This window comes from Euprymna scolopes, chromosome 21 (genome assembly GCF_053919585.1).
Source record: "Euprymna scolopes isolate OS-2025 chromosome 21, ASM5391958v1, whole genome shotgun sequence".
Lineage (NCBI taxonomy): Eukaryota > Metazoa > Mollusca > Cephalopoda > Sepiida > Sepiolidae > Euprymna > Euprymna scolopes.
Window position 1 is genome coordinate 44,226,354 of NC_136502.1, and position 19,655 is coordinate 44,246,008.

General features: G+C 36.0%; 1 protein-coding gene across 5 annotated transcripts in view; it reads left to right on the forward strand.

Moving 5' to 3' along the window:
* Positions 1-19,655, forward strand: part of LOC145242175 (uncharacterized) — a 203,648-nt gene that overhangs the window by 78,551 nt on the left and 105,442 nt on the right. For all 5 annotated transcript variants that reach the window (XM_080105166.1, XM_080105164.1, XM_080105167.1 and 2 more), the window contains exon 3: positions 18,670-18,750. In XM_080105166.1, coding sequence (XP_079961292.1) covers positions 18,670-18,750 — 81 coding nt within the window. The remainder of the gene's footprint in view (positions 1-18,669; positions 18,751-19,655) is intronic.

Sequence of the window (19,655 nt, forward strand, 5' to 3'; positions counted from 1 at the left end):
GTCAATCAACCGAGAACCACATCAGTCTATATAAAATCATATAAGATGTCAACGGATATATACTCAAGAGTCAAAACCATGAAAAGAATATGCTGTTGTCACAGCCCTACTAATAAGTCCCCAAATAAAAGGCTAAAATCCACCGGGTGTAAGGGTTAAATAGATTGATAGATTGTCAGTTGAAATGATATCCATGTTGTTCGGACAAATGGTCAACTCCTTCTAGCACCAATAGGGTGTTGATTTTAAAATGCAATAGTGAATATCATTCTGCCAGATAATGCAAGATGTGAAAATACATGCAACAACAAAGTTGCATTAATCATTGCAGAAAAAAAAACTGCTATTCATACCTTGACTGCTGGACGTTCTCCTTGTACGTGTTTCAGCTTGATTAGACTGATCGAATGGCATCCTGTTATTTAAGCTTCTTTCATATCTTCAAATCTGATGGAAAACAATGGATATATATTCAAGACTAGCCTGGGTGCCCGACATTGCTCGGGTGTTTGGGGGTGTGTTGAGCAAAAAAAAAAATTGCTAGTAGGCAGGCAGAACCTGTACCACGAAGAAGAAAAAGAATGTGAAAAAAAAAAAAAATGCGACATCTTTGTTGTTGCATCCATCGCCAAACTAGAAGTGACATAGGTTTAAATTAAGGTTAGTCAATTGAAAAGAGGAGATATCTTTCGAAAATATTGGCGAAAAAAGCGACCCCTCCCTGTAGAAAAGTGCCCAGTTGAGGGTGAATGAATTAGTGTTTTTAGCTAATTTTTTTATATTTGTCGTCCGAAGGGTCGAGCTTCAAAATGATACCGATCTTGTGAAAATCTGTTGCCTCTGTCAAAAGTTTTAAGCGTATACACATACATACATACATACATACATACATACATACATACATTTAAACAGACAGGTGAGATTTACATCATAGATGATCTTTGTTCCAAATTACTAAGAAAAATCAAAAGTTCTTATGCTACTTAACTCATGTCATTTCATGGCCGAATGTCTTGCATGCTACTCAACTCGCTCTTATCACCTCTCTCTTAGAGCCATGTGATGCCATATCTATTTCTAATATAAGCAATTTTCAACTTTGGATAATCAAGCTGACCTTGGCTAACCTCTCGGCGGTTTTTAATTTTCTGTTATTCTCTACTAACTTATATACTTTGGGATTTACCTGTCCAGTATTTCTATCTAGTTGCCCTCTGCTAATTCCTCAGCCATTCCATTTCCTGTTTTTCTCAACTAACTAAATTATATACTAGTGGAACTATCCACTTAATAACTTACAACAGTGAGATTATGCTGCTACTAGTCCAACAAGAAGAGCACAGACTGTGGTTGCTTCAGAAATAAAGCCAAGGTCAGCGTCGGCCAACATCTAAATGAGACATCAGTTATATGTCAACTAACATGCTTTCTAACTTCCAGCGTAGCACTACCGGAAGCAGTAATAAGGCAAATCAGTTCCTTCACTTTTATTGTTCCTCGGTATTTCTATTGTGAAGCGATTTTTTGAAATATAAGAAAAGAACATTATTGAAATGTATACAATAAAAATTAACAATTATAAAAAGATGAAAATAAAACAATTGGTCTTTATTTGCACTTTTAATAACAAAAGTAAACAACATAAAAGGTTTTATTTTATTTCTGAAATATGTTTATGAAATCATAAAAATAAGTTGTTTTTTTTTATTTTAAAATGTTTTTTATTTTAAAATGTTTTTTATTTTAATTTATATAATAAATGTTTATGAAAGTCTAAAATAAAATTATTGAAATCAAAATAACAAAATTTCAAACATCATAAAAAAAAATGTATCCAATCTATAAAAGTGAATGTGTCTGTGTGCGTATCTATGTACATTTCCCTATGCAATAACTCTGTCAATTTTAAGTCTACAGACTCGAAATTCGATATACATGGTACTGAGATTTGGGAAAATCTTTGATCGGTTTTTGGCCAGAAATTTCGCTGTTAAGGGGTCAAAGTTCAACGATTTGACCTTGAGAACCTTACCAAACTCCTCTCACAATTTTGGGTCTAAACACTTAAAATTTTAGATATAGATTCTTTGGACATGGATCTAACTTAGTAACTTGATTTGAGCCCAAAACAAATGTTAAGTGGTCATAATAGGGGTCTAAGTTAAAAAAAAAAATTGTCCGCTTTTATTTATTTATTTATTTTTATTTTTTTTTTTTGTATTTTTGCTCAACATACACCTCCAAACACCCGGGCAACGCCGGACTGAAATGCTAGAACATAATATTTTCCAAATAGTTTTAAAAAATTTTTTAAGTGTTTTCAATAATTCTTTAAAAGAAAACAAAAACTAATAAATATGACCGAAAAAACTTTTCAGTGATTATAAAACAAAAAAAAAAAACAAAAAAAAAAACGAATGATTGGAAAAACATTTTTAAAAAAATACATGCATAGGGGAGATATAAGCTTGAAAGAAAAGAGCGAAGGAACTGATTTGCCTCGTCACCGCTTCCAGTAGTTCTACTGTGGAAGTTAGGAAGTACGTTAGCTGACTATAACAGATATCATTAATGCAGCATTTGGAGTTCTTTGGTTCAGACCGTTCCATGATAATAATCGGTGAAAAACGAATGTATACCTTAAATGCAAACTGGGGTTCTCTTGACCCAGAATGATAGAATCTGTCAAAATCTCATTGATATGTTAAATAGAATCTGTTTGCAAGAATGCTTACAGAAGAATTTTTTTATTTTGGGGAGTCACCACTTATCAAGGCCCAAAGGCCACTCGAGAATAAGGGTTAATGAATATAAGATGGTAGTGCCATAATCGTTAATGGCGTAAATTTGGTAGGATTTGATTATTTAAGAGAATGGTTCAACAAGAACTTGTTTACATTGGACTTGAATGGTACCATATTGTAGTCGGCTGGGAAGCAGGCCAATGGAACAGTGTTTCACAGGCAGGACGGTTGTGACAATACCAACCATATCTAGGTTTAAAGCAGCCTCGGACAAATATTCAGACGGTATCTGGATGTAAGTAGTTTCCACCTGTCTCTTTTCATCGCTTGCTGAACGATGCTTTTTTTTTTTTTTTTTTTTTTTTTTTTTTTTTTTTTTTTTTTACTGTCAAACATATTTTCTTTGATTTATTGCACTGATTAATGCCAAATGTCTCTATGGTGACAGGCAGTAAATTGCATTGATCCATCAGTTGAAATACATTTTGCCAAGTCTTTCAAATGCTATTTAATAGTTTACACACTTTGCCCGATTCACCTCTTTATATCAAAAGGTTCAATGGTGTCACAAACTATTTTTGTAAGCATTTTCTGATTTCAAATTCTGTTTCCCAGGGTGGAACGATAAAGTTGTCACCTTAACGTAAACAACACTACAGCTTTATTTTAAAACTTTTTTTTTTTTTTTTTTACATGGTAGTCACCACCTATCCAGGCCCAGAAGCCACTCGGGGATAAGGGTTATTGTGTGTACAGTAATCAATGGGATAATGTAGTAATCGTTAGTAATGGAGATTTGATAAAGTGTCTTAAGGGGGCGGTTTATCAGGAATTTGTTTATGTTGAACTCGAAGATATCCGGGAAACAGGCAAACGGAACAGAGTTCCACAGGCGTGCACTTCTAAGAAAGAAGCTTTGTTCATGGAATCTACGTTTTGATTTAGGCACAGATAAAGAATGGAGAAAATTATTGACAGTGGTTTCAACTTGACGGGTGTTTTTCGTGAAAGATTGGCGAGGAGAGACCAGAGATTGGAGCTCAGACGAGCACTTGCCATGGAAGTAACAATAAAACAAAGACAGGCTCGCAATGTCCCTTCTGCACGAGAGAGGTTGTAGGAAAGAGAAAAGGCCCCCCCCACTAGGCAACGAAGTCTATTTTGTACTCTGTTAAGGTAGGATAGGCTGTTTTTAGCAGCTCCTGCCCAGATGTGGCAGCAGTACTCCATCCTTGAAAAAAAAAAAAGATCAATTCAGGTAGCTTGATTATTTAGTAGAGCTGACATCTATTCAATGTGGCCACCTTCAACCTCAATCACCGCCTCGATAACAGTCCGGAACTGGGAGCATGCCTTTTCTGCAAGTGCCAGTGGGAGCTTGGCGGATGGCGGCGATCAGGCTGACTTTGGTGTTGTGGGAGGTCATGTTGGTGGTGTTCTTGATGTATAATAAAACAAAGTAGTTCAGCGGGTTCAAGTTGGTGGAGGAGGAGTTCTAGTGAGGGAAGGGTACAAGGTCGTAGCACTCCTTCTGAAACCAAGCTTGTGGGCTAGCACCAAGTCCTACCGCCACACCCAGAGTCAGCCAGTGCCATCTGATTGCACCAGGGGATCGTCACATTCTTCAGCACATCCAGGCACACTTTGGTGTTGACTTTCAAGCCAACTTTAAAAGATGTGATGTGGCCATCACTTGAAACCACACCAAAGACTAATAACCATGACTGGAAACTTTTTCATCACCCTGGGCACTTCCCTGTTATTTGTGACAATCTAGCGATGCATATTGAGGGTGGTAGCAATGGTTCTGTTGTCAAAACTTGGATTGATAGAGAGCATGAGTTGTGCAGAGGCGAATCTCTGATCTCTCTCATAGAATATTGTGTCACTTTCAGACATGATAGAAGGCTCCTATCGCTCTTGGGATTTGTACACAACTGGCCAACTAGTAGATGGTTTGCAATAAAAAAAAAAAAAAAAAGAAAACTGATTTTCATCAAACAGAAATGGGGTCATGTTGTCTATTTATTTATTTATTTATTTATTTATTTTTTATTTATTTTTTTTTTTTTTTAGGGGCGACAATTTTATCTTTCCACTCTGTAATTTCAAACTGCATTATTTTATATTTGTATTGAAAGTAACGCCCTTTTAAACAAGCGAAATGGTTGACTGAATGGCAACTAAATCAACTGCTTTTTGTTTGTTTTTTATTTATTTATTTTTTATTTAGTTTTATTTTTTAAATTAATTTTTTATGTTTTCATATTTTATTTATTTATTTATTTTTTTTATAAACATTTTGTAATATTTTGTTTTAGTTTTAGCTGCAGTGCCAAATTTTTGTAGTAACAGATGCCATGGTTGTCACAGACCTGGTATTCAAAAAAAAAAATTTTGTTTGATATCCTGATAATTTCGAAAGAAGTGCTCAAGATTTGATTCATTTCCCCTATATTTTTTTTTTAATGGAAATCGCTCCAGACAAGGCATGAAGCCACGTGATGTTAGTAACTAAAAAAAAAAAAAGGTAAAAAAATTAATAAGTATTAGATGGAATAAATTCTGACCCAGAAAATGGCAATTCTTCCCCCTTTGTCAGAAATGTAACTCATGGAATGTAGGAACTAAAGGACAAAATAAAGGAGGCAAGAGTTACTAGTTTTCCGAAAGTAAACCCAACGTCCACTTTCTATTCTCCTTACTAAAAACTAATACATCTTAGATTTTTCTTTCCCCCTCTCTCTTTCGTATGTAGAATTCTGACATTTGTTTGTACATGCAACCAAGTTGCCGTTATCAATACCTCGACCATCTTATAATTAAAGCTTCTTATTCATAATTTTCAAAAGATAAATTTACTCAACATGATATTCATTCCAAATTACTGACCAGTGTGGAGGAGGGAAGACTGACAGAAATCAACACTTAATTATATCTTGTCAGCCCATGTCATTGTATATCTTGCATGCTTCCAAATGGTAGCCTTCAACTCCAATGTAAGCAAGTTCTTGTTGAGCTGTCCTCCTAAATAATCAAATTCTTCCCAATTTACACCATTAGCGATTACTACACTATCGCCTTCCATTCATTAACACTTATCTCAGAGTTGCCTTCAGGTCTTGATAAGTAGCGAGTCCCAAGTAAAAAAAAAAAAAAAAAAAAAAAAAAACTCCCCTGCTATCACCATCTCCCTTTGAACCATGTGCCACGATATCTATTTTTTAAATATATTCTTACAGATGACCATGTTGTAGTCAGTTGGAAAGCAGTCCAGAACTAACATAACAATTCGCTAACTATGAAATAGAAAAAAAAGAAAACTAGCTGAAAACATTAAAAAAAAAAAAAAAAAAAAAAAAAGTTAATTTTGACAATGGGTAATAAAGAATCTTCAAATTTCAGTTTCTTTGGAGTATTTTAAAGAGTTTTTAGGGAGTATAATCACAGCTACCGAGAGACATCTTCTAGAATCAAATCAGATGAGCTGGTAAATCCGTCCCATTTGAGGGTTCTCGATTAGGTGCAGAAATGTATCTGTGATTTGATTGCCACCCCTACACATACTTACTTCCTCTCCGCAACCTTTCTCTCACCGACGTGATGTTGCTAGTCTCGGTTTATTATTGGCATAATGTTCTTCAGAAATGTCTGATCTATTCGCTGCTTCCTTTGTTCCAGCTCGTTTGATTGTTGGTCTAGTGGTCTCCATCAATTCTACTATTTTGATACCTCATTGTAATACAGCTTCCTATTCCAGTAGTTTCTTTCTAAGAATTGCAGACGTGGAACTCTCTTCTTGCTGACTGTTTTCCTCCTACCTACAGCTTGGGTCGTTTCAGACCAATGGGCATCTCCTGTTTTTGCGATAATCATGTTGCATTACTGTTAGCTCATTATGGGAAAAAATGTTTGATTGCTGTTCGTCAGTTAATAATAATTGTTAAAAATTGGTTCATACTTCTGATTTTGTGCAGCATGTAGGGTTCGGTCATGGGCTAAAAAAACAAATAAACAAAAAGAAACAATGATTGCTATGTCTAATTATATGCTAGTGGGTGAAGTAACGAGATTTCATGTTTGCTCATATGCAAATGAGATTCTACCTGTTTGAATAAAAAGCTTGTTTTTTTTTAGAGACAGGCGAATTTGGAGGTATGGCCTTCAATAAGGTATGGTATGAAGGCCTACTTCACAAATCTCCATATACGGTATAACTGGAAATGTTTTCTAAATTATTAAATCATTTCTCTCTGATAGGCTCATAAGCGTAGTGCTTGATGGGCAGAAATCAGAGGCCCTTAGTATTAATGCTGGGGTCTCTCAGGGGTCCATCCTGGGCCCAACTCTCTTCCTGATCTACATCAATGATTTCCCAAATCACATACTTAAATCATTCGTTGATATCTATGCTGATGACATAACCATCTATGGCAACACATCAAAGGCCATAAATGACAAATTTCTCTCTGATTCTCTCTCCTCTGATCTTGAGCATGTGGTACAATGGGGAAAGAGGTGGCTGGTTACTTTAAATGCATCTAAAACCAAGCTTCTCTCTTTACATCATGAATGCTCTGATCCCTATATGGCATCAATTGAAATGAATGGCTCTCGTCTAGGGGAGGCTCTGTTTTGATAAGCTTCTGGGATTGACCTTTACTCCTGACCTGAAATGGAACCCGTACATCAAGTCTGTTGCCAAGGTCGCTGGAAAAATGGTAGGATCCTTCTACTGCTCCAGAAGATATCTCACTGCTGATGCAATTCTCTATTTATATAAAAGCCAAGTACGTTCAAGGCTGGAGTACTGTTGCCACATCTGGGCAGGAGCTGCTTAAACAGCCTATCCTGCCTTGACAGAGTACAAAATATACTTTGTGGCCTAGTGAGGGATGCCCTTTTCTCATCCCTGCAACCTCTCTCCCACAGAAGAGACGTTGCAAGCCTGTCTTTGTTTTATTATTTCCATGGCAGGTGCTCTTCTGAGGTCCAATCCCTGGTCCCCCCGCGCCAATCTTTCACAAAAAACACCCGTCTAGCTGAAACCACTGTTAATAATTTTCCTCATTCTTTATCTTTTTTTTTTTTCTTTTTTTCTTACAAGGTAGTCACCACTTATCAAGGCCCAGAAGCCACTCGGGGATAAGGGTTATTGCGTGTACAGTGATCAATGGGATAGTATCGTAGTAATCGTTAGTATTGAAGAATTGATAAAGAAAAGACCAGGATTGTAGGTAAAAGGAAAACAGAGCAGGAAGAGAGTTCCACGACCTTGTAGTCCTTTTAAAAAACTAGAATAGGAAGCTGTATTACAATGAGGTATTAAAAGAATCTGTGTCAAAATCAAAATGTAGATTCCATGAATAAAGCTTCTTTCTTAGAAGTACACGCCTGTGGAACTCTTCCGTTTGCCTGTTTCCCACCTGACTACAACTTGGATGCCTTCAAGCCCAACATAAACAAATTCCTGATAAACCGCCCCCTTTATTACTGTACATGCAATAACCCTTATCCCCGAGTGGCTTCCGAGCCTTGATAAGTGGTGATTTCCATGTAAAAAAAAAAAAAAAAAAAAAAAGCTTCGGCAGCAGTGTGATAACTTTAACCACAAAAAAATTAGATGAACGTACAGAATAGTTAACATTTTTAAATCAAGTGGTTTTATGCTTTGTCTGAAGCAATTTGTATAAAAAACATGTAATGGGTTGTAATAAAAATTGAAATGGAGAATCTAGACATATGGTTTAATAAAAAAAAAATTTCTTGATTTTAAACTTTATAAAAGGATCTAAAAGCGTTACAAAACTGTTCTGTTTTGCTTGAATAATTAATTTTAATCATTCTGAGACCGGTATTCTTCTAGTTAAATACTCGTGCGCATCAGAGGTTTCTATATATAAAACAGTTAAAGGTTCCATATGTCAACTCCGTAGGCCATGTTTTTTATTTGTTTTTTTTTGTTTTTTTTTGTTTTTTAGGGGAGGGGTGTATAACTTTATGTCTAGAATGAATGTCAGAAAAAAAAAATGGCAGATGTTGAAAATGATAAAACTTCTTTGGAAAGAAACTTAACATTCTGATATTATTTTGAATGAGAATAAAAAATATCAAATGCAAGGGGTTTTTTTTTTTGGGGGGGGGGGCGCTTTGTCTTAAATTCTGATAGTTGAAAACAAAAGGAAAATATTTACGCATATGATAAGTTCTTGGAGGCAAATATTGTGTTGCTACTAAACCATTGGCACAGTTAAAAACAATGCCTCCCCTCCTCCATCTCTTCATCTACATAATCCTCAAACAACCCAAGCAGTCGTTTATATCATTAAGTCTGGGTCAACTCTAGGGAACACCTCTCATCCCTTTCTAGAAAAAGAAATATTTCACCAAATTCCTATGCAACATTTCTTTCTCTTTTACATTATTGTGTGTGTGTGTGTGTGTGTGTGTGTGTGTGTGTGTGTGTGTGTGATAGATAGATAGATAGATAGATAGGGTTGTTTTCCCCTGACATTTAATACGTATTTTGTTGCATATATATATATATATATATCCAAAATTCTCTTTTTGAAGGATCTATCTCACTTTTAAAATGTTGAATAAAGCCGTGGTAAATAATCGGGAAGGGAATAATGGCGATTAACTTTTTTTCATCTGAATCAACCACTTGACTATATAGACAGTTTCTTTTTCTTGTAGTCTTTGCTTGGTTTTGCCAGATTCTACACTAAAAATTAAGTTCGCCTGATGAAATATCCTATTTAATGTTATTTGTAATAAGCATCATGTCTTTCAGTGTGTATGTGTTTTAATCTATCTTCCTCCTCCGTCTTTCCATCCTCTTCCTCCTCCGTCTTTCCATCCTCTTCCTCCTCCGTCTTTCCATCCTCTTCCTCCTCCGTTTTCCCATCCTCTTCCTCCTCCGTTTTCCCATCCTCTTCCTCCTCCGTTTTCCCATCCTCTTCCTCCCACCCCTTTTCTCTCACTCTCTCTCTCTCTCTCTCTCTCTCTCTCTCTCTCACTACCTACTCTATTTGACTCCTCTCTTACATTCTATACTCTCCCCTCTTACCTCTTCCCCTTTCTTCTGCCTCTCCTCTCCATCTCATCTTTCTTTCCTCTTCTCTTTTTTTCTTTTTCCTCTCTATTCCCTCCCATTCTTTCATTTTCTAATTGTTAGCATGGATTTCTATAACACACACACATAATAAGATCATAACAGATATATTCACTACAAATTTCGCTTTAATCTTCTGATATATAAGGACTGTTTTCATTACTAAGCAAAATTGTATGTGTAAAGAGATTGAGCAAGTTCTAATAAATTGACTGAAATGTATATACAGGAAGGAGGGAGGGGTACATGTTTATGTTTGCAAATGGCAGTGAAAAGTAAGCAACTGACATTTTAAACAATACATGTGACACAAGAATGGTTATTTTGAAAAGAAATCCCCCGTGAGGAATAATAAAAAAAAAAAAAAAAAAAAAAAAGTTAGAAGGGTGTGAATGTAAATTTTCTAAGATTTTAGGATCAGTTACATAGAAAAAAAAAAAAAAAAAAAAAAAAAAAAGTTGGAACCTGACAAATTTTAGCACAAAAATGTCAACAGTTTATTATATAAACAATCCATCAGTTCAAAAAAAAAGAAAAAAAAAAAAAAATGATCCCATCGCCTTTATTTAGCTACTAGCCTGGGTGCCCGGCGTTTCCTGGGTGTTTGGAGGTGTGTGTTGAGAGAAACAAAAAGAAGTGGTAGTAGGCAGGCAGGCTCGAACCCGTACTACAAAGGAGGAAAAGAACGTGAAAAAAAAAAAAGCGTGACGTCTTTGCCGTTATGTTCATCACCAAACCGGAAGTTGCGAAGGTTTAAATTAAGGCTAGTCAATCGAAAAGAGGGGATGACTTCCGAAAATATCGGCGAAAAAACTGACCCCCTCCCTGTAGAAAAGTGCCAAGTTGAGGGTGAAGAAATTAACATTTTTAGCCAATTTATCGATATTTGTCATCCAAGGGGTCGAGCTTCAAAACGATACCAATCTCATGAAAATCCGTCGCCTTTGTCAAGTTTTAGGCATACATACATACATACATTTAATCAGACAGGTGAGATTTATATAATAGATATACAAGGAACACTGATTAAAAATAAAAATCTTCAGTCAACCATGATGGAACAGTCAGTTGAACAGCTGTGTTGCATATCATATTTGACCTTAGTTGTTTTGTTTCATGGCATATCAACTCTTTTTCGTATCTAGATTTTTATAAGAGTTTTTATGACTCTTTAGGTCTTTATAGGGATACGAATTCTACAATTTTAAACAAAATTCTAGTTTTGGTTCATTTAGAAGAAAACAGAAAAAGCTTGAATTGTTAGAGCCTCCCATGGATCTTAAGTTCTCTGCTTTGGGGTCAAAATTAACTTTTATTTCAAACTAACAAAATATTCTCCCACCCCCCACCACCTATCACACATTTGTGTTAGCCTGGAGGGGTTATATTGTGGTGAACGGACATATATTGAACCCCCCCCCAAAGGAGGAGTTAATACCTGTGAGTATGGTATGATGACGAGAGAACAGACGTTATGCTACCTCCCCTCCAAAAAATGTAGTCCCTGAAATCATGATAACAGAGCAGATACATTAGCCCCTCTTCCAAAAAAGGATGTAATGCCTGGGAGAAATACTCTTCTCCTCTTAAGAATAAGGAGATCTTGTGACAATCGGGACAAGATCAAAGTGTAGTATCTGTTCTTCAGATGCTGCACTTCTATTTCTTGTTCTCTTTCGGTGGAGGAGAAATCCTTCACGACTGAGACAATTTTTATTTTTGTACCTTTTCTCCACGTTAAAAAACGACCCTGGTGTCTAACTGTCCTGTGGGGAGGCATAGTAAATAGGTACAATACTGTGAAAGATAATATATTACTTCAATGTTTTTGTTTTTTTTTTATTTTTTTTATTTTATTTAAAAATGTCTATAAAAATAATTTTATACTTCCTTCCGAGTAGTAGCTAAACTAATAGTGTGAACTTCAAGTTTATATTATATATTAGCACTCCCGGGCATCACCAAGTCACCTAAGCGATTGTTGTTGTATAGAAATGTAGCACGGTAGAGAGTGCCCATCTTCTTCACAGCAGCTTTGGCAATGCTTTCAATGTATCTATTTTAATTGATGTTCCCTGTGAACATTAGGCCGAATAGTTTAAAGGAAGTACTTCCAGGTAATGTTTTTTTTTGGGGGGGGGGGGCATTTCTATTGGTGGTAGAGAAGGTTTCTTGTAATTATTGAAGGAAACAAACTTAGTCTTGGCAGCATTGAATGTGACCATCCATTTTTGTCCCCCCATTTCACTACAGATTGGAGGTCTTCATCTAGTGTTTCTGCCATTTCCTTAGATATGTGTTGACTTGTTTTCTCTCTTGTTTTCTCGTGCATGCTATAGAGAGTGGTGTCGTCAGCAAATATACCCATCTCAGAAACAATTTTATCAGGGAGGTCATTTATGAATATCAGGAATAATAAAGGTCCCAAGATAGGTCAGGAAGACGGCATCTTCCGACAGGTAGATCTGGTAGCATCAGTTAGAGGTTATGTTGGTCTGTCACGCTTAAGTACAAAATGTTTTCGTTGGTTTGTTTAATCGTCAATCTTAATCAAGTTAATTGTAAAAACCAAAAAAAAAAAAAAGTTTCACACTAACGAAAACTCTAATTGAATGAAAAAAAAAATTGTTTTCCATAATAAAAAAAAACAAAAAAACATTGTTTTTTAATCTCACGACTAAGATTACATCATCTGCTGTGAATATGCATGAGGAAACATTTGTTGTCCGAATGACCCGAATTTCTATTACTAGAACAAAACGGCCATTTGCTTAAACTGATTTTTTTATTCATGAGATGAGCAGGTACAAATAAAAAAAAAGAAAAAAAGGAAGAGTTTTTAATTCTGGAGAAGGAGGGGCGATGGGGGGGGGGTCTTTCATAGGCTATTTCAGTCTTGATTGGGCATTTTAACCCAGACGGATTATCATGAGCATTCGGCATTAGGTCATCTTCACATTTTTCTTTATGGGCTGACCAATTTAATATTATTTCTACAGAGGTTGCTTTAATTGCTTTCATCTGGTACTACCAGATCAGGCTATCTGAAGATACTGTCTTCCTGACCCAAAATACATCAAACATTGAAATTATTATTTGTTTGTTTGTTTTTCCTTTTTTTTTTTTTTTTTTTTTTATCAAAAACAAAAATAATTTTCCTCTACAAAACAACCAAACCAAACACCAGGAATAAATATTTCAATACGTTTGTTATTTTATATTTGTTAACAGATACCATGTATGTGCGTGTGCAAAAGTCAAGGTCAGACCGGTGTCGATCGAAATCTGTTCTTTTGTTTTTCTCGGTTCATTGGTGTCTTTATTCGTGTCTTGATCCGATTACACATCACATCTAAAGCAAGAATAGATTTATAGTTCTTAAAATTCGTGCTAGAATTGTTTGTAAGGACTCGCGTTCCATTAGAACATGAGCCATGGACAAATTTATTTAGCAAATCAATAGAATTCAGAAATGCCAATGATGGTGGGTTCTCCTTCGTTATGATAGCAGAATACTTCCTCGTATATCACTACTGCGTTTTTTTTTGTTTTTTTTTTAATTACATTTTCACCCCAAACAAGGCACATTACAACTTTGAGGTAGGGAGCTACTATCAGGGACCTAAGTTGCAGGGGTACTATGTGGGGAGTTTAGCAGCAAGATGTCTGTTCACATTACACTTAAACTACTGCATGTACAGTTGGCGAAGCAGGAAACCGGAAGAGAATTCCAAAGTCCTGCAGTTCTGGGGAAGAAGCTATTAGAGTAGAAGGCTTTCTTACATCTAGGGATCTCGACTGTGTAGGGGTGGGATTTCGCTGTTTATCGTGGGGTATTTTTGTCGAGGAGGTACAAGGGCTTGTAGTTCATTGGAGCGTCCACCATTGAAATACTAGTAAAATAGGCAGAGGGATGCAACATTTCGTCACTGGGACAGGAGCTGAAGCTTAGATAACAGTTCAGACCTATTAGGTTGGCGACTCTCTTTTGGACCTTGTCTAGGAGCGAGAGACTAGTAGCAGATGCACCAACCCACAGTCCTCCATACATGGGCGAATGGTGACTTTGTAGAGGTACAGGATACTTTCAGGTGTAAGTAACTTTCTAGTACGGTATAGAGAGCCCACCTTCTTTGCAGCAGCCTTGGCAATGATCTCGATGTATCTATTCCAACTCATGTTTCCTGTGAACGTTAAGCCAAGGAGCTTGAACGAAGTGCTTTCGGGCAAAGTATCTCTAACCACAGCTATTGGTGGTTGGTAAGGTTTCATGTTATTATTAAAGGAAACGAGCTTTATCTTGGCAGCATTGGACGTTACCATCCATTTGTGACGCCATTTCACTACAGACTGAAAGGTCTTCCTCTAGGGTTTCAGCCATTACCTTAGATATGTGCTCATTAGTTCTCCCCACGTGCCTACTATAGAGCGTGTTGTTGGCAAATATACTCATCTCGGAGACAATTTTATCAGGTAAGTCATTTACGAATATCAGAAATAATAAAGGTCCAAGGATCGATCTGAGGTACACCAGCATTTATATCAAATTTTTTGGGCATATGCCCATCGAGGACAACCTGAATTCTTCTCTCATTTAAGAAGGATCTAATTATGCTAAGCATTCGTTCAGTAATACCATAGGATTTTATTTTCATAAGACCATTGTGCCATACCCTGTCTAGGGCTACAGACCTCCCCTCTCCTGCCTTATTCAGTGCTTGGTATAATCGTTCAAAGATTACAGTTAGAATATCTGCAGTAGAACAGGCTTGCCTAAATCCATGTTGGTGGTCAGACAGAAGTTTAGCAACTGTAAGGTGGTGGACTAGAGCTTGATTAATTAAGGACTCGAATATTTTGGCAAAAAGTGGGAGGACGCTAATTGGGCGATAGTTTAAGTTTTCAGTTCTTTCGCCAGAGTTTTTGTAAACTGGTACAACAGAAGCAGTTTTCCAGCAGCCAGGAAAACAAGATTCGTTAAGGCATTTGTTAAAGAGTTTAGAGAGAACTGGAGCAACCTCAGCGGAGCATTTTTTTAATAGCACAGCCGGGATGAGATCACGTCCACATGCTTTTGAGGTGTCTAGGTTTTTTATGTCATGTACTTGAGAAGGCGTGATTTTAAATGAATTTGTATAAAAATTACCAAAATAATTATGTCTGTCTATATGGATATAAGCGAAATTTTTTTTTTTTTTTTTTTTTTTTTTTCATAAAGGAGTCACCACTTATCAAGGCTTGGAGGCCACTCGAGGATAAGAGTCAATGAGTGTACAGTAGTCAATGGGACAATATCATAGCAATCATTAGTAATAAAATTTGGTAAATTGGATTACTTAAGGCAATGGCTCATCAAGAACTTGTTTACATTGGACTTGAAGATGAATATATTGTAGCGAGCTAGAAAGCAGAGAAACGGAAGATAGTTTCACAGGCGTGTAGCTCTAAAATAAAAATAAAAAACTTTGTTCATGGAATCTATGATTAGGTTTAGGCACAGATAAAGAGTGGGTGGAATTATTGATACTTGTTTCAGCTAGACCAATGTTTTTTTTGTTTTTTTTGTGAAAGTTTGGCAAGAGGGGGAGACCATTGATTGGAGCTCAGACGAGCACTTTCCATGAAAATAACGATAAAGAAGACAGGCTCGCAGCGTCTCTTCTATGGGAAAGAAGTTGCATGGAAAAGAAAAGAGCATCTCCCACTAGGTACAAAGTCTATTTTGAACTCTGTGTAGGCAGGATAAGGCTTTCTTTTAGCAGCTCCTGTCCAGATGTGGCAACAGTACTCCATCCTTGGACGTGCTTGGCTCTTATACAAGTAGAGAATTGCATCAGCAGTGCGATATCTACTAGAACGGTATAATGATTCTGCCATTTTTCCAGCGACCTTAGCAACGGATTTGATATATATGTTTTATTTTAGATAAGGAGTAATGGTCAGACCCAGAAGCTTGTTAAAACATGGAGCCTCCCCAAGATGGGAGCCATTCATTTCAATAGATGCCAGACGTGGATCAGTGTTGATAATGTAAAGATAGAAGCTTGGTTTTAAATGCATTAAAATTAACCAGTCACTTCTTTCTCCATTGTACTATGTGCTCAAGGTTAGAGGAGCGAGAATCCGAGGGAACTTGATCATTTACAGCCTTTGATGTGTTGCCATAGGTGGTAGTGTCGTCAGCATAAATGTCTACGAATGATCTAAGGATGAAATTTTGGAGATCATTGATGTAGATCAGGAAGAGAGTTGGGCCCAGGATGGACCCCTGAGGGACTCCAGCATTAATACTGTGAGCTTCTGATTTCTGCCCGTCAACCACAACTCTTATGAATCAATCAAAGAGAAATGATTTAATAATTGAGAAGATATTTCCAGCTATACCGTAGCTGGATATCTTGTGGAGTAGACCTTTATGACATACCTTATCAAAAGCCTTTGATATGTCAGGCTCAATTGCCCTAGAAAGAAAGTCTGTCGAGATTCACTAATCTTATGAGATATAACCGTTAGCACATCTGCTGTAGTTCTAGCAAAATGGAAACCATATTGCCTGTCACTAAGGTTATTTTTGCTGAGGTGGTTGACTACTTCTCTATTTAATAGATTCCAGCAATTTACTCATGACGCACAGGAGACTTATTGGCCTGTACTGAGAAGGAGATGACCGATCATCTGAATTCTTAAATATGGGCATACTGATGAGGTTTTTCAGGGTGTTGGGAAGCAATTCTTAAGACAATGCTTAAACAGCTTTGTAAGCATGGGAGCTAGTTCTGGTTGAAGCTTTTTCAGCACTATAATTAGAATGTCATCAGGACCAGTTGTTTTACTGGAATCAAGATTTTTGATTTCATGCTTAAAATTTTTAAATAATAAACATTTCATTATTGTAAGTAGACAACTTTTTGATGCAATTACGAACCGGTGGATCACTGTACTCATAAAATCTAATCTATATATCTATAAAAGTGAGAATTTGTAAGGACACTTCTCAACCTATATATTCAACGAATTTTTTATCTACAGGCTTGAAATTTGGTATATAGGATATTCAGACATGCAAAAAACTTTTTAATTGATTTTCATCTGGAAAAAAGGCTGCTAAGGGGTCAAAATTGAAAAATTAGCATGTGGGGGTGGTCATTGGATTTTTATCTGTTCGTGAACTGTTTCATGATTGTGCATGCGTGAATCGTACACATGACAGATTACTTATGTTATGAATAAGTATCTTTGAAAACACTTCTTAAAGAACGTGTCAAGATGGCCTAATGGTTATCCTACTTGACTCACTGTCTTTTAGATTTGGATTTCGATCTCTGTTCAAGTATGTTGTTTTTTTTTCACTTACAAGAAGTGAACTGTTTAGAAAAAACGTAATATTCACATACACATGTCTCGGTTTCTGGATGAATTGAAATACAGTAGTCATGTGCATTTTATGATCAGGCAACGCTTGTATCAAATAAAGACATGAATGCTATAAATAGCTGACCTGAACTGTTTGCTGTAATGGCCGACATGTTTGCCAGATGGGCTGTCATGAGTACATTTCCCTTTTTGTGTATTTTTCTCGTCTGTTTTTTGACAAATTCAATAAATTAAAGTCAAACATTTACTGACAAGTCATCATATTCACTTTAACGTCTGTTTTAATTGCTGGCATGTGTTCGGCGGCTTTTAAAAATTGATTTTCAGACAAACTTCTCTTTATCTGAAGACTAACGGGGAAGGAGGGGGGGGGGCTTTGCCCGGGTGTAAACTATTCTTTAATACGATATTTTAATTTGTCCGGATTTCGTATATATTACAATGGGCAACAATGTTTTTACTTTCGGAATGTTGTCTAGATTTCTACAACTGATTTAGGGTATTTTTGTGCTGCTGAATCGGAAAATGACATCAGTTTCTCTCCATCAGGTCAAGTTTTGTGCTAAGTTGCTTTGAAAAAAAAAATCAGATTTTCTAAAAAAAAAAAATCGATTATATTTTTGCGGCATTATCAGCTGATTTTTCTCAACACATATCATCCTAAATATGTTTTTAAGAGAAAAAAATGTTTTGCTAACAACATATATCGATTACCTGATAGAAACATCGATTACTGTAAACTGAATGGTGGATATTGACAAAATTAGGTACACGTAAATTGCTTGTTGCTTCAACATTGTTCAAGCTTCAAGGCGGGAACTTCCGTTTCTTTGAACTCCTGGAATGCGCAGTGGTAGGAAAGTTTCTCTTCAGATTCCGACAGTAGTCAACCACCCTGACTGCATCCCAGTGACGCTGATACCTGATTTCCATCTCTTTCAGATCCTGATAGAATCTCTCTCTATGCTCATCACACATTGAACCTAGGTTCTCAGGAAACTGGTCCATGTGTGAAAATAGGTAGTGCATCTTGACGTTCATGTTGCAACCCTGGTTTTTGAAAGCAATCAGCATGTTGTTGATGAGGTTTTTGTAGTTTCTGACTTTATTGTTGCCAAGAAATTTCTTCACTATCAGAACAAATACCTTTCCAGCCTCACTTCCTTCATTGAGTTTTCGAACTCTAGATCTCTGATGAGCTGCTAGATCTTTAACTGATAATTGCCACTAGTGACCTCAGAATGGATCAAAAGAAAATTTTAATGGCGGCTTTAGATTCTGTGAAAAAAAAATTAACCCTTATTGAAACTTATTTGAATATCCTATTAAGATATTGATTTTAATAAGACACAAACAAACATTGACGTCCCTGTTTTGATGCAGTTTGGATAGAATTAAAAGAAATATTTTAACATTTATGTTCTCTTCTTTCAGGTCTATGTAATCCAAGTTACCTGGGATGATGGAAGTGTGATTACAATTAATAGAAGATACAGTAATTTTTTTGATTTACAGGTAAGTTATAATTTTAACTTTACATATATATTCAATCTAATATATAAAGTAATCTTGTCGGATTTTCAAAGTCGGGCGTAAAATAGCACAAGCTGACAAATCTAACTTTGCTGCCAATTAGCCAGTTTTCATTTGTTAATGTTGTGCCATTTTTTTTTTTAATTTTTTTTTTTATGATACAAGAAAATACTAAGCTACAAATGTATTTTTTTTTAATTACTTAGTACAACCCAGACAGATGCTTACTAATATGAAATACTGGCAGGGAGCCTCTGATGTTGCCCGGTCATAAAATACACTGAAGTATATTTTAATTTATCCAGATGTCGTATATATTATAATAGTCGATTCTTTATCGAATATTTCTAATGATATTGTACCCAATATATAGTTGTGATTTCAAAAGTATTAAAAAAAAAATTGTGACTTGGCTCCCATCAGCAAAAAGTTAAAACTGAAAGCAAAATTTGAAAGCAAAAAAATGGAGATACAGACATAGTGAGTTTTATAAATGAGATTATGAATAACTAGCTAAAAATAAAAGAAACAAGGGAGGTAACTTATTTTAAATTGAAGAATATAATAGGTATTGTCTACCTTGAGTTTAAAAATGTGCAAGCAAATGAAAATTTAAAATCCTGAGTAAGTACAGCTAGTATATAATAATAATTAAAAAAAAAAATCTTAGTTGGTGTGTCACTTTTTAGGGTCTCCTTTCACGTTTTGTTATTCCCTCTCACTGCCCCGCAAACTGTAAGACTCCAAATTTTCAAGGGAAATTTAAGTCTGACTGTTAAGATTATCAAAACTCTAAAAATGAAGTTCGTTATTCTGTAAACTGAGCTTCTGTTTGTAATACTATTATCGCCGGGTATGACCTTAGAAGACATCCTGTGGTAAGGCCC